We start from the raw sequence: 14,611 nt of genomic DNA, 5'->3' as shown, positions 1-14,611 counted from the left end.
AACTAAATGTTTTATTTAGCGGTCAAATTTTAGCTAAATAAATGTCAACACATCTTCTTTTTAGAAATATTTTATTTCACAAATGTCATGTTTATTTCCAGTCTCCACTAATTCAGCATTGCGTTAACTGATTTGCATAGTGTATAATCCACCACCAAGTGAGTTTTGATCTCTTGACGGTTACAATCAAAAATGAAGATTTATATTTAGTGATTACTGAGCAGAACTTGTCGAGTTCAGAGGTCGAGATATTTATTCATTTACTTGTAAATGTGTAAATTAAAAAAAAAATGTTTTTGACTAAACCGTTGTACTGCTGAGTGGTCCTTCAAGTTGATGTCAGAGCAGTAATCATTTTAAAACTTTTTATATGTTGCTTTTTTGTATTTGATGTGAACTGATTGTACTGAAAAGGAACATATTTTTATCCCCCCCCACCCCCGGTGCTGTGCATTCCGCTACGGCAGGTTCATCATGTGACCACCCAGCAACCAAGGCTGTTTCTTTTGTGCCGCGTGTGATTGCTGTTTGTTCAAGACCTCTGCTATGACTTTAAAAACGGAGTCTCTCGACAAGGGAAGGGGACGCTGAGGCGTCGCGGGTGAATTAACAACAGCTGGCCCCGAACCCGTCTTCACCGGCGTAATGATTGCGGCCGGCCCAGTCTTCACCGGTAAAACGCCGTCCAGGTTCACCTTCACTTTCACCACTCGAACGCTGGACCTCTTCACCACCCGAACACTTGTTGGCTCCATCTCCACCATTCGAGTGTTGGACGGCTCCATCTTCACTACTGGAACGCTCTCCGGCTCCATCTTCACTACCGGAAAGTTCTCCGGCTCCATCTTCACTACCGGAACGCTTTCTGTTTCCATCCGTGTGTACTCGTCAAGGAAGCAGTCCGTCAGGTATCGCTCAGTCACAGACACGCCACACCAACCGTCAGGCTTTCCGTATTCGCCGAACGAACGCGGGGCTTCGTCTCTCCTGAACGCCGCTTGCCCGTATTCGCCGGCCTCCCGTGCGTCCTCCACTGTGTGGAGATAAGCCAAACGAGCACGCTCGTACCTGAGGCGCAGCATCTTGTTCACCTGGCCCGCCATGTCCGACGGCGACTTGCCCGTGCACCGCAGCTCGTCCAGAACCGTCTTGCATATGGCTTTTTTGGCCGTGAAGAAAGCCGGCAGGATGTCGGTGAAACGTTTGGGTAGTTTCTTTAGCCACCGCGGACTGTCTGCGAACCAGCATTTGTGGCACACGTCACAGCGGAGTTGTGAAGACAGGATGTAGTACTGCCCTCCGGTGCCGACGATTGCTAGCGGCCGTTCCACACCATCAGACACCACCTGGTTTAACAAACGCGTGTTGAGAAAAAAATTCAAACCTGCGCAACACGTACAACATCGAAGCACACGCACTCGTGCCCGGGGACAGCCGTGGAGACACGGAAGCGGGTTTGTCCTCTTCAACCTGGCCATGATCTCATGCTCAGGCTTCCAAATGAAGAAAGGATGGAGCTGGAAGACGTTTGGGGACGGCAGCTCGGAGACGAGGAGCTCCGGCTGTGGTGGGAAACGCCACAGGGAGATGGCATTGGCCGCTTTGCGCGCCGGGCGGCATCCGGGCCACAACCCCAGATCCTGCAGCTCGGTCTTCATCCAAATCGTCTGGTGTTTAGAGCACGTCCATCTAACATTATCATCATTGTCATCCTGCACCGTCAAGGTTTTTCCAGACATCTATATAGAAATAAAATAAAAGCTGCAAAATTAGTTTGTTAACCCATTGAAATTGTGTGTTTCATGTATCCTGTCGGTGAAAGACTAATGTTAAATTAATTGTCTTACACGATCGATATTTTCCATAAATTTCCTGTACCATGCACAAACTGGACGACATGATGGTTTCATCTGCACTTTTACTGAGTCTGCACATTGGATGTTGTCTCAATAAACCATGATACACACTGTGCCTTCTTTTGAGGAGCAGACATTTTCTTTTTTTAAGTTTCACTTGACAAGTAGCTTTTTCCACCCAAAAAAAGATACACCAAACACAATTCCAATGTGATAAACTTAAATAAACATGAATCATTCCTAAAAATCTAAAGTGACTTAATAGACACCCTGTACTTTTCACCAAGTATCACGTAAACGGTTTAACCGGACGAGAACCTTGAAAACAAATGGATTATAATTTTCGAATAAACTAAAAATGAACGCACAAATATCCACGTTTGAGCATTCACTCACATGTTCAGTGCAAGCTAACAAAATAGCAACACAAAAGAGCCACAAAACCAACTGCGTCAAAATACACAAAGAATATGAGTATTTAAGCACAATTACAACACACATTTTCATTCAAATCGCGTGTAGGAAACTGCCTAACCGTATCAAAGCGCTTTGAGGGTCTTGTAAGGTGAAAAAAGCGCTATATAAATGAAGTACCATTTGACATTTACCATCAACGTCTGTTTAATAATTAAAATTAAATAGCGCATGCACGATGTAAGCACAAACACTTGAAAAACGATCATTTTTATACGACAAAGCTTACCATCACATCGTTTTAAATAGAGATTTCAGTAGTAAACGCCAAGGATTGTTGCACACCATGCAAAAAAAAATGTCGTCACAAGGTAAATTAATAGTAATGGTTCAGAGATTGCTTATTATCATTATTATTGTTATTTTAAATCCACCGCTTCCTGTTAACGTCCTTTCCTTAACATGTCTGCAGCGCCACCACCGGACGTAGCGGTCAAAGGAATATTGCATGGTTCAAAAATATATATATTTTATTGCATTTTAAGTTATTCGCATGTGTCACTCAAAACTCATTTTAAGAGGAAATAATGGACAAATTGAGAAAAGGTTTGTTGATGGCCAACCAGTATTGCGTTTCCGCACTCCAACAGTTGGGGTCGCTACTCACTCGGTATACGCGCTTCCACTTCCGGGACGCTGACACGTCGCCAGTATAACATCCGCTGACAAGATCAACATTCTCCACGGGTAAGGTTTGAGCTTCTAAATGTACCGTAATGGCATGTTTTTCAAGCCGATGTGTCAAACTTGGAAGTTGCTGTTGGCGATTTAAGTCGGGCAGGCGCATTGACACTCAAATCTCTCGTTTAAGCGACGGATAAATGCGTTGTTAGAATCACTGTTGCAGCTTTTGATTTCGGTCTACATCAATTCAACTAATTTATATACAGTTGAAGCCAGAAGTTTAAAAACACACATTTAATTTTTTTGTCTCACTGTCTGAAATCAAATCAGACTTAACCTTGCCTTTTTCAGGTCAGTCAGGCTCACCAAAATGATTTAATTTGGTTAAATACCACAACAATGAGATAATTTCTTAGTGAATTTTATGATTTTCTTTGAGGTCAAAAGTTTACATAAACAATAGTACTATGTCTTTAAAGAATAAGGGGAAGCCCAAATTATGAGGTCAAGGCTTTGAAATCTCCTCATGGGTTAAATGTCAACATGCGAGTTAATAGACGACACAACCGGAACACTCTGCTAACCTTGTTTAAAATCACGGGGAAATCAAAATAAATTGTCCAGGAAATCAGATAAAGAAATCGTGGAGTTCCACAAGTCTGGCTCATCCTTGGGTGCCATTTCCAGATGCTTGAACTTGCCACGTTCATCTGTTCAAACAATTATATGCAAGTTTAAACCTCAACCTCAGTGTCCTGAATGTGTTTTTTTTAAGTGGCTTGAGGATAACAAAGTCAATGTCTTGAAATAGCCATCACAAAGCCCTGATCTGAATCTCAGCGAAAATCTGTGGGCAGATCTGAAAAGGCGTATGCGAGCAAGGCAACCAACAAACCTGACTCAGTTACACCAGTTCTGTCAGGATGAATGGGCCAGGCTTCCAGCAGAGTACTGTCAGAAGCTTTGGGGAAGGTTACCCAAAACGTTTGACCCAACTCATGCACTTCAAAAGGAAATGGTCATCAATACTAAGGAAAAGGAAATGGTCATCAATACTAAGGAAAAGTACGTAAACTATTGACCTCGCAGAAAATCATAGAAAATGATCTAAGAAATTATCCCTCTCATTATTGTGGGATTTAACCAAATTAAATAATTTTGGTGATCCTGACTGACCTGAAAAAGGTGAGGTTTAGTCTGATTTGACTTTAGACACCGAGACAAAAAATTAAATGTGTGTTTTTGTCACCTGAAAGTGCTTTTCTATTGGCTGCTGCTAGATGACGTCACTTTTGTGTGACACACTTTCAAATGTCCTTATTCCGGTTAATATAAAAAATAATCTACTTAAAATCATCCCCAAAGGCTTACCAAATACTAAAACGAAGGACATTTTTGCCATAATTATAGTTAGTTTTAGTTAGTTTTGCAATGTAGTTTGTTTTCGTAAAAAAACAAAAATCGTTTTTATTTTATTTTATTTTGTTAAAATTGTTTTTTTTAAATTTTAAGTTTATTCGTTAGTTTTAGTTAACTAAAAAAACTTGGTTACCAGTCACAACAGTCACTTAGTGCTTAATAATCTAACTGCGACCCCATATACCGCGATTGAATATGCAATTATTATTTTCAAGGTCCTCCCCTCCATGCATTTTTTTGCAAACAATAAATGAGTCTGTATTACAAATAACCAAAATCATTTTTTTTAAATATATAAATCAGGGGTCTCGAAATCTGGCCCTCGAGAGCCCCTATCTAACCTTTTATCCATGTCTCCCTCCTCCAACACATCTGAATCAAATAATCAGGATCTTTTATCAGGCTTCTGCCAAGCTTGCTGATGAGCCGATCATTTGCACAAAATGGAGTCTCCTCCCAAGCTAATTCTGCACGTTTAGGGCGATGGGGCCGGATGACGGCCTCAATGCGCCCGTGGCCTGGAGGAAGGTGCTGTGGGAGCGCCAGCCGTACCCGGACAACTACGTGGACCGGCGCTTCCTGGAGGAGCTGCGCAGGAACGAGGGCCTCCGCCAGTACCGCTTCTGGGCTGTGGTGCGAGAGGCAGGCCTGGTGGGGCAGCAGCTCTCCTGCGTGGCTATTTTTATCACACTCTGGCTCTACATGGAGCAGGTAAAGCGTCGAGGGAAATCTTTGACGGATATTTTACTCGGGGCCGAAATGGTACAAATATTGTAAAATGGGGAAATGTTCTGCCTGTAATTCATATCTATTATTGTTGTGTAAAGGGAACAACTTGTTATTCATTTTATGTTTTTGTAATTAATTGGACAATTTATCAGTCTTTGGAATTTTATTCTTCAAATATCGGAATCGACACTGGCCTAAAAAAATCCACGAGTTGAATTATATATTTTACTCCAGAATTTATTGGGTCAGGTGACTAAGAGCTATCTATTCCTCCATTTATCTACTACTTTCTTCTCCATCCGTCCTTATTGTCTTCTGCTATCTTTTTAGGGCCTCCTGTCCCCAGAGACCCTCCTAGTTATCAGCCTGGCGAGCTCCCTGCCATGCTACGGACTATACCAAGCCCTGGCATCTCAGGCGGAACCCAACCTTCTCCAACCTCGGACCCGTTTGGCCGACTTACAGAGCGGCACCATTTTCCTAACCTTCATCTTTGGCTTCTCACCCGTGCTAAAAACTCTCACAGAGTCCGTGAGCACGGACACGGTGTACGCCATGTCGGCCGTCATGCTGCTGGCTCACCTGGTGTCCTTCCCTTATGCCCATCCCTCGCCCCCGGGCAGCCTGTCCCTCAACGCGGCCCTGTTCGCGTCCGTGTGTCTGGCTTCCCGCCTCCCGGGCGCCCTGCATACCTTCACCATGCTCAGCTGCGCCCTTATGGTCTTCGCCCTGTGGCCCTGTCTGCTGAGGCGAGTGAAGGACGGGGCCCCGCGCCACTTCGCCGCCGTGTGCGCCGGAGTGTGCGCGATGGGCGTGGGTGGCCTGGCGTCGCGCTGGCCCGGCGGGGCGGCTATCCTGGCGCTGGCCCTGGCCAGTGTGATTCTGCTCTGCCCCTGGCTGCTGGTCCGGCTGCAGAGGCACAAGGACAACATCCACGGGCCTTGGGACGAGGCGGAGATCCGTGAGGACCTCAGCCGCTTCCTCCGATGAAGGCCTGGATGAAGCAGACACGGACTGGGCACTTTGTTAGGTACATGATCGTTTGAGATCCAATGTAAAAAAAAAATTTTGTTTTTAAATCAGCCGCTACAAATATATACTGTCCAAGTACCACCATCATGACCAACATTAAAAAACAGTATCATTGTAGGTCCAAGTGTTCATAAAAAATAAAGGTTTTATTCTTAAAAAGTATATTTTAACGTTATCATAACATTATGCACAGTTCGATCATTAATAGGAAAAAAACATCTAGGCAATAATTCTTTCACTAACCACTAGAGAGCCTGTGAACATTTGAAAATCACTGCATAGACTTTAATGTTTCATCATGGAATTCACCTAAAATGGCTAATTTGAATAAAAATAACCCTACTTCCTGTTCCAATTTCGGCTGTGAGTCCTTGAGAATTTTTTTGTTTGTAAAGGCTTTTTTGGTTGCATCTCATTAGTTGGTTTAATTCAGAGAGAGACAATGTTTTTAGAGATGAAGTTGCTATTTTAATATTTCAAGTATTGTTCTCATGTTACTATGATTGAAATGTTGATTCTATGCACTAACTTGATCTTCACAGCACTTTATCCACCTATGTCATGTTACCGCTTTATTTTTTCCACCTCTCCTCGAAATTCTATACAGCTCATTTATTGAAACGTCAGAAAATTTCTAAAAACAAAACAAAAACATGTGTTGGTATAGAATTTTGAGGGAAATTATTTTAATTCCATTTTGAAATAAGGCTAACATAAAATATGGGGGAAATGAAGAATTTCTAATAATGCTCAATATAATGTATTTAACTACACTATTGTGTATGAAAATGAAGTATATATATATTTTTAAATCCGTGTTATTGTAGCTTGCTCACTGATTTTGTATCTTTACTGCACCTCTTCTTTTGACCCCTAGAGGGCAGCACATTCCTTGCGTAGTTGGAAGTTTCTTTTCGAAGTAGGGCCGCAAGAAGCCACACTCAGTTACCGCAGAACTTGTTTTTTCATTGGTTGGTTGTTGTTGTGTATATGGCCAAAAGTGTTTTTATACAAATACTTGCTATAATTAAGAATATATTACGGTCTTTAGTGTCTCACTTTAGATTAGTGATTGACTACAGGTAGAAATTGGCGCTATATCGCTACGGTACAAACCCGTTTGCGTATGAAATCTTATGTTATTAAAAAAAAAAAACATTTGTATAAATAATACTTTCTCTAATCTTACAATAATAAAAGTGAACAATTACAAGGTTTGTTTTGTAATTATTTCCAAGATAAAAAGCCATCCATCAGTGCACATATCTTTCAGATATTCCAAATTCAAGACAAATGCTACTGAAAAATAAAACAGCTCTTTATTAAAAAAGAAAGGGTTATAAAATACTGTTGTGTTTCTTTCTCTCCTGTTTATAGAGAGTAGCTGTTATTTACACAATGTTGAGGCACTTGAAGAAAAATAAAAAATAAAAATCAGCAGCCAAGGCTAGTGAATGTACAAAACAGGCTCACGACTTGCGGTTGTGCGCAGGCGGCAGACGGCGGCTCTCGGGCCGGATCGCACATAGCACAGCTGGATGGGGGTCACCCAGGTTAGGTGGGATTGGGGAGGGTTCTCCTATTTGGCGTTTGGGGCTGCTGGAGCAGGCCTCCTGGGGGGTGGGGGGGGGGAAAGATCAGACCAGTGTTAGTTGTGTCTAGTAAATTCCAACAGTGGCAGTGGGTTATAAATAGCAGCAAAAAAATAAAGTCTTCTTAAGGGTACAGAGAGCAATAGTTAGCATGCATCAACAGCTTTCTTGAGTAAGTATATTTGAACCCTCCTCTTATATTCACATTGTAAGAGGTACCTGTAAATTGGCAGCCAGTTATAAAAGCTCTGCTAATTTTCCCCACTTTTTCACCCTTCTTTGTGCATCTCGCTAACCCTAACTTTTTTTTTTTCTCTTTTCAGGAAAGCTCAGTATTGTTCATTCGATTTGACATCATCATTGCTCTCCTTTTTTGTTTTTATTAAAAAAATACTATTTTTTTTATTTTTATTTTATTAATTTTTTATGCATATATATATTTTTTTTTATTTTTTTTTTTATTTTTATTTTTTTTTTGTATGTGGGTATGAATATGTGTGTGCGCGTGCGAGCGTGTGTATTCATCAGTTCACCTAAAGCCCATTAAAAAAAATCCCATACTAATAATATAATATAATAATAAATTGCCAAATGCAGAAACATCAATGTAAGTTAACACGATGTGGTGGCTCTCGCTAACAGACAGAATTAAGTAACCAGAATTAGGATAAAAAATTCTATATACGTAGACCATGTTTCTATAAATTTTGATATTTGGTTTTTATTTGAGGCAGATATTTTTTCCATTAAAATGTGATTTATGAGTAACTACTAACTTTAAAACGACCCATAAAATAACAGGAGGGTCAAGCAGCCTTTTCGGAACCTAAAATGGTTCCTGGGTCTGTTTTTATTGTGTTTGTTGTACTAAATTGACATCTGTGGTGTTATTTATCATCTCTACTCCATTGATGCTGTGGCAATAATGATGCATTTTTAGTACATTCGGGCCCCAGGGAGGAATCACATTTGGGGGTATTGGAGCTGATAAAGCTTGGAAAAGACTTGTCTTTAAGGAGGACACGACCGTCTAAAACCATCAGTCAGATTCATCATTCGAACGCGTAATGAAGAAGCAAGCTGAGTTATTGATGATAAGGAGGAGGTGAAGAGAAGAAAATGATTGATTTTTGGTAGATAACGTTGGGAGGGTGAGAGTTTGATCCCCCACGCATGCATTTCAGGAGCGTGTATTTGCCAAACTGTTGCACATTTTCATTCCAGTTTGTTTCCCACGTAACCCACCCTGATGTGGAATTATGTGGGGGGTAACTGCTCAAGTACATTTTTCAGGTTTCTGTACTTAAATATTTTATCTTCTGACCAATTTTTAATTTCACTCCCTACATTTCAAAACAGATCGCTGTACTTCAGACTCCTTACTTTGTCTAAATAATGATTTTATTTTTTTAAACCTGTGGATGATGACACAACATACAAAAGATGTAAGTAAGAGTTTAGCGTGCTAGTTTTAAATGTCCTATTTTGTTGGTGGTCCATGAATGCACCTTGTACAGCATCAAACTAGTATATATTTTTTTTCAGCTTCTCTCCTGATGAAGCCACATGCCAGCTGCATAGCATTACTACTTTTATGATAGTCTTGGTTTTCAGGACTTTGAAAAAAAATATCTTGTGGCACAGGGTTATTATAGTTTGGGAATTTTCATTTTAGTTCGTTTTTTTTTAGACTATTTTATTTTTAGTTTAATTAGTTTTCAAGGTAGTTCTGTTATTTTAGTTTTAAAAAAATGCATAGTTTTAGTTAGTTCCAGTATTAGTTTTCATGTTTTTTAAAAAATGTGTATTACTTGTGTGCAATATTTAATAAACACCATGGTAAAAAGAAAAAAACACGTTTCTTACCTAGCGTTGCATTTCGGCTGAGTTGTTACTATTAGTGAGTAGTAGTTGTGCCATGTTATCAAAACGGGTATTGTTATAAATATATTTTTTAACTTTTACATAGTCGAGTTAAATCAGTACTTGTACTCTTTCCATTGCTATTTTTATACAAATACCTACTTTTACTCTTTCATGCTTTTGCAACCTCTAACTATAGGAGGAGAGTCGAAAGGCATTGTTACGGTAGGATAGAAATCGTCAAGGAAAGGAAAAGAGGTGGACCGCGAGTGGGAAAGAACCTAAGGAACCTTGGAGAGCGCAGAGGAAATGAGGCAGGGAGAAAAGGGAGAGACGGGCCAAGAAGCTGGGGAGGAACCCGAGTGAAGAAATGTATGAGACAAAGAAGTTAGAGGGAGGGAGGGAAGAAAAAAAACAACCGTCGTATGAGGGAAATCTGGGACGGCAATAAAACATGCGAGCAGAAAAACGAGGAAAAAGTGAGCGGGGCGGGGGAGAGACGGAGGGCAGCTTGACGGGCCTGTTGTCTCTGGCCGAGGTAGAAAGCATGCAAAAAGGGGTCCGCTTTGCCCGCCAATATGAGAAACACATTGCGGAGCGGACCCCCGCCCAGCTCGAATAACAGCGCCGTGCAGCCACGAGCCCGAACCGTGCAGCTTCTACCTGGGCACGCAAGTTGGGCCGGGAAGCCGCTGGTTGGCGTGGACGGGCACGGGCGGGGCGCGGCCACGGGTTCGAGACTTGCCGGCGGTCGTTGACTTTTTAGGGAGCGTGGAGCTGCTTTAAGGCGGGGGAGAAGTGGTGATGCCCGCGGGTTTGGAGGCTTTTGCGCGAGCGCGGGGAACAGTGCCTACCTGGAGTGCTGCGTGACGGCGTACGAGGGGTCCCACGGGGAGGCGTAGCCGGAGGTGGAGATCTCGCTGATGATGCCGATGGCGGCCTGCAGGGCGGCGTGCTTGCCGAGGACTTGCTCGCGATGCTGCCGCTGATCGGGTGACTCATCCATCAGCGCCGAGCAGTCTCCCAGAGCGTAGAGCTGAGCCAGCAGCTCCGAGCTAATGAACTCTTTCACCTTGCCAGAGGGATTATAAACAGATGCGACAAGTCAAACACCATAGATGCTGTCAGGTGATATTTCATACGGCTTTATGGCATTTCTTACAAGGCGGGGATAAAAATATGACATGGGATAACAGTTTTCTCTTTTTGAGCCACTGGAAAATAATTCAATGGAGTGGAACCGCTAAGGGTGAAAACAATGCATTCCAGTACACTGGTCAACCTCATAATTGTGCGGAATTTGAAACAATTCGTCCCAAAAGAAATATAAACCTCTAAAATCTGTTTCACCGTCAACCTATTGCCACTAGAAAATATACAGTTATATTTAGATATTTGCAGGGATAGGGACCGAGCCGTGCCATGAATAGCAAAATTCTGTGAGTAATAAAAAAAAAAAAAAAGATTAGAATTGCTTAAAGATGCCACAAGATAATTACAAAGCACTTTTTTTCTATTAGACAAAGCTATGGCCTTTCAAAATGAAACTCCTCCTCAGTTTAAAAATGGTGATTAGCACTAAGATTCCACCAGATGGCACCAAAGCAATATTTTTATGAGACATTTCGAGAATTTTCATTGTTAGAAAAAAAATAACCCCCCCAACACCACTGACACGAATAGCAAAATTCTGTGAGTAATTAAAAAAAAAAAAAAAAAGATTAGAATCGCCTAAAGATGCCACAAGATAACTACAAAGCACTTTTTTTCTATTAGACAAAGCTATGGCCTTTCAAAATGAAACTCCTCAGTTTAAAAATGGTGATTAGCACTAAGATTCCACCAGATGGCACCAAAGCAATATTTTTATGAGACTTTTCAAGAATTTTCATTGTTAGAAAAAAAAATAGCCCCCGACACCACTGACATGAAATTGGGAGCTAAATAAAACCACACATTTGTTTGTATTATTGTTGTAATCTGATTTTTGACTTTCTGACTTGTGTTTACGCCACACTTGTTTGGTAGAATTTTGTGAAGTTGTCGTAGTTAATGACAAAAGTTAAAAGACTGCATGTCAAAGTGTTTAACTCTAATTCAAGTAGATAAATTAACTGTTTATATGTCTTTATTTCAGCATAAATATAAATAAATCCGATATTGTTTATTGTAATACACATTCATTTATTGCTGGTGTTTATAAAAAATAAAAAATACATGGGAAGAGGACCTTGAAAAAATAATTGCATATTAAATCAGTGTTGAGGGGGAAATATAACATTATTTTTCAAAATTGTTCAGCCCTATTGCAAATGCTTGTTTTTCTATATTTTATTTGTATTTAATCAATTATACTTATTATAATCTGGACGGCAACCAGACTCAGCTATGATAGACACCAGCTCTCCTAATTGAGGACAAGAGCTACACAAAATGGATGAATGGGTTCCACCATTATTTCGAAAATGGCGACTCAGCGGCTAAAAGAAGTCAAGCGGCTTCTCATGAAACTAGCACCAAAAAAAAAAGTGTTTAGCATACGCTGTTGACCATCAGGTGCATGATGGCCTTGGGCATCAAGTCCTTGACAGTCTTATGAATGATGCCCATGTAGGAATCCACCAGGTTGCGGATGGTCTCCACCTGGCGCTCCAGCTGGGGGTCCGTGAAGTTCTCGGACGGCCCGTTGCCCTGCGCGTCCACCTTGGTCACACACACAAAACCATTAGAAAGTGTTTTCAGTTACGAGAGGGAGTCGAACGCCATTAGCTGGGACTCGGAGCAAAATGGAGGGGAGGTATACGAGGGAGTGGGCAGGAGGAAGAAATAAAAAAAACGGGGTGGGGGGGGGGGTGGGGGGTGAAGAGACGGGGATCTGCTGATTAGAACCAGACTGGAACACACACACATTGCAGTGACATCACCGGCCAAGAATGTTGCGCCGAGGAGCCAACGACAGCGCGAGATGCGAGGAGTGCGGGGGCTTCACACATGAGAAGAGGGGGTGAAAAGGGGTTACAGCAGCAGGGGTGGGCAAAGGATGGCCTGCGGGACACGTGTGGCCCAACAGGCAGCATTTACATCATCAAGACTACCACAAGATTTTGCAGGCATTTGCCTGCTTTTTACTTAAATTTGAGTAATTCAAATGTATTTATTCAATGACGTTTTTTTAATTCCTTTATCTAGTTAATAGAATCAAATGCACATTTTACACACCTTTATATATATATATATATTTTTTTTTTTTTTTTTTTTTTTTTTTACCTCATCTACAAATTACTAGGCTTATTAAGAGCACTGTAATATTTGTTGCAACTTTTTCCCTAAAATTGATTTAAAAAAAATAAAAAATTAAGTCGTGTATCTAGTTTAATAATTGTTTAATTGCACTTTTTGTTTAACCTCATCTACAAATTAGGTAGATTGATTAATTTGTCAGTTTATTCCTAAAAAGTGATTAATTAAAATCCAATAATTTCCAGTTCCAATTGTACTATTGATTTATTATAAATAATAAACCAATGTAGAGATTTAATTAATTTAATAATTTATTTCAATATGAATTAACTAAATGTAGAAAAATGTGCTTTTATGATTCTAATCAACTATATCACATAAATACTTGACTTTTTTATTTTTTTATTTTTATTTTTTTTACCCCATCTAAAAATTACCTGCCCATTAACTCTTTGACTGCCAAAAACGTTAAATAACGTTTAGTAAAATCCTATGGAGGAGTGCCAAAGACGTTAAAAGACGGGGTTTTTTTTCAAAACAGAGGTGAAACTAACCATTTTCTATTGTTGATTACTCAAAAACGGAATAAGGTAGAAACAAACTTTTTTTTCTGATGAAAGATGACAGTCCAATCTTTCATTTGGTAGTATGTGTGTTTCCATAGTCCAAACACATAATTTTCTGTGGACCCTTGAAAGATCAGTCAAAATGCTTAAAATCGGCTGGCACCCACGGCATCCCTTTTCTGAAAACGTCTGGCAGTCAAAGAGTCAAGAGTCCCGTACTATTTAGGTACATTATTTTGTCAGTCATTTCCTGAAAATTAATTAAAATACAGTGTTCCCTCGTTTTCCGCTGGGGTTAGGTTCCAAAAAATACCCGCAATAAATGAAATCTGCGAAGTAGCTAGCTTCATGTTTTACATTTATTATGTTTCAAGGCATTTACTTTTTCTCACATTTATCTCGTTTAAACATTCTCAATGTTCAAACCTTCATACATTTTCTAAAAAAAGATGCATTACTGTAAAAAAAAAAAAAAAAACGCAATTGCACTAAAAAAAAAAAAACTGTTATACAGTAAGACCACGAAAAGTGAACCGCGTTATAGCGAGGGAACACTGTATATTTAATTGTAGAATTAAATATTCATTGATTTATTGCAAGTAATAAAATAAACATTTTTCATGTCACTTATTTGATTGATCAAATAACTGGTTAATTAGATAGCAATGATAGTGGATGGGTGAATGGATAATATATCTTAAGTAAAAAATAAAAATGTGAATTATTTTACGATAAAGATGAACTATTTCACATCACATTTTGACCTTTTTTTTTTTTTTTTTAAACCTACAAATGACCTTGGCCATCTGTTAATTTTAAAAATCAAACATCTGTGACAAGTATGGGGAAAGCAGGTAGTAACCGCTAGAAGGTGGGGCTGAAAAGGGGGGTGCGGGGGGGTCTCACGACGGGATTCTACAAAGTGGTCAGGGTACTCACCGTGACCTCCTCAGGGTAGACGCCAGCCCGGAGCAGAGAGGACTTCCAGATGTCCAGCTCCTCCTGACAGTTGCAGACCAGCTCCAGGAACTTGTAGTCCTTGTACACGTTCCTTCAAGTAAATCATATCGTACACTCAGGAAAATAATATACAATGCGATAGAATACACAACGCCTCAAAAGTTCAAAATTCAGTGGAAAACGCATTGCCCTCAAAAGTCAAACAAAACCGTATCAGCAAATCGTGCGAGACTTCAGATGAGCCTTGAGAGGTTTC

At 40.4% G+C, this 14,611-nt stretch overlaps 3 protein-coding genes across 11 annotated transcripts in view; 1 reads left to right on the top strand and 2 right to left on the bottom strand.

The window, feature by feature from the left end:
- Positions 1 to 54: 54 nt before the first annotated feature.
- Positions 55 to 2,960, bottom strand: LOC144062562 (uncharacterized). 4 transcript variants are annotated; one of them, XM_077584058.1, is made up of 4 exons: positions 2,253 to 2,365; positions 1,419 to 1,739; positions 1,121 to 1,346; positions 55 to 1,033 (listed from the first exon to the last, which is right to left on the bottom strand). In XM_077584058.1, exons 1-4 carry the CDS (start codon positions 2,361 to 2,363, stop codon positions 459 to 461), a joined length of 1,233 nt encoding a protein of 410 aa, XP_077440184.1. In that variant the 5' UTR covers positions 2,364 to 2,365; the 3' UTR covers positions 55 to 458. The 4 variants fall into 4 exon arrangements, with proteins under 4 accessions (XP_077440184.1, XP_077440186.1, XP_077440187.1 ...); XM_077584060.1 differs by lacking the exon at positions 2,253 to 2,365 and adding an exon at positions 2,560 to 2,960 and having other exon boundaries at positions 55 to 1,346; XM_077584061.1 differs by lacking the exon at positions 2,253 to 2,365 and adding an exon at positions 2,392 to 2,480 and having other exon boundaries at positions 55 to 1,346.
- pigc (phosphatidylinositol glycan anchor biosynthesis, class C) lies at positions 2,925 to 6,489 on the top strand. Its single transcript, XM_077584065.1, has 3 exons — positions 2,925 to 3,017; positions 4,853 to 5,084; positions 5,433 to 6,489. Exons 2-3 carry the CDS (start codon positions 4,857 to 4,859, stop codon positions 6,090 to 6,092), a joined length of 888 nt encoding a protein of 295 aa, XP_077440191.1. The 5' UTR covers positions 2,925 to 3,017; positions 4,853 to 4,856; the 3' UTR covers positions 6,093 to 6,489.
- The window catches only part of dnm3a (dynamin 3a), a 30,306-nt gene continuing 21,828 nt past the window's right edge, over positions 6,134 to 14,611 (bottom strand). For 4 of the 6 annotated variants that reach the window (XM_077584051.1, XM_077584053.1, XM_077584050.1 and 1 more), the window contains 5 exons: positions 14,335 to 14,446; positions 12,131 to 12,292; positions 10,444 to 10,661; positions 10,253 to 10,369; positions 6,134 to 7,747 (listed from right to left, as the gene is read on the bottom strand). In XM_077584051.1, the coding sequence (XP_077440177.1) occupies positions 7,714 to 7,747; positions 10,253 to 10,369; positions 10,444 to 10,661; positions 12,131 to 12,292; positions 14,335 to 14,446 (643 nt within the window). In that variant the 3' untranslated portion in view covers positions 6,134 to 7,713. The remainder of the gene's footprint in view (positions 7,748 to 10,252; positions 10,370 to 10,443; positions 10,662 to 12,130; positions 12,293 to 14,334; positions 14,447 to 14,611) is intronic. The other 2 variants (XM_077584052.1, XM_077584055.1) reach the window with 2 other exon arrangements.

The sequence above is a fragment of the Vanacampus margaritifer genome, chromosome 13, assembly GCF_051991255.1.
Source record: "Vanacampus margaritifer isolate UIUO_Vmar chromosome 13, RoL_Vmar_1.0, whole genome shotgun sequence".
Taxonomy (NCBI): Eukaryota; Metazoa; Chordata; class Actinopteri; order Syngnathiformes; family Syngnathidae; genus Vanacampus; species Vanacampus margaritifer.
The sequence above is the reverse complement of the archived record's forward strand: the minus strand, read 5'-3'. Positions and strand labels throughout refer to the sequence as shown.

Bases quoted from the DNA above. Each gene is read 5' to 3' on its own strand.
- LOC144062562 (XM_077584057.1), bottom strand. From the start codon at position 2,357: ATGTGTGTTGTAATTGTGCTTAAATACTCATATTCTTTGTGTATTTTG. The intron at 1,740-2,252 runs GTGAGTGAATGC...ATTTCTATATAG, and splicing joins TGTTAGCTTGCACTGAACAT to ATGTCTGGAAAAACCTTGAC. The intron at 1,347-1,418 runs GTGCGTGTGCTT...TTGTTAAACCAG, and splicing joins ACGGCTGTCCCCGGGCACGA to GTGGTGTCTGATGGTGTGGA.
- pigc (XM_077584065.1), top strand. From the start codon at position 4,857: ATGGGGCCGGATGACGGCCTCAATGCGCCCGTGGCCTGGAGGAAGGTG. The intron at 5,085-5,432 runs GTAAAGCGTCGA...CTATCTTTTTAG, and splicing joins TCTGGCTCTACATGGAGCAG to GGCCTCCTGTCCCCAGAGAC.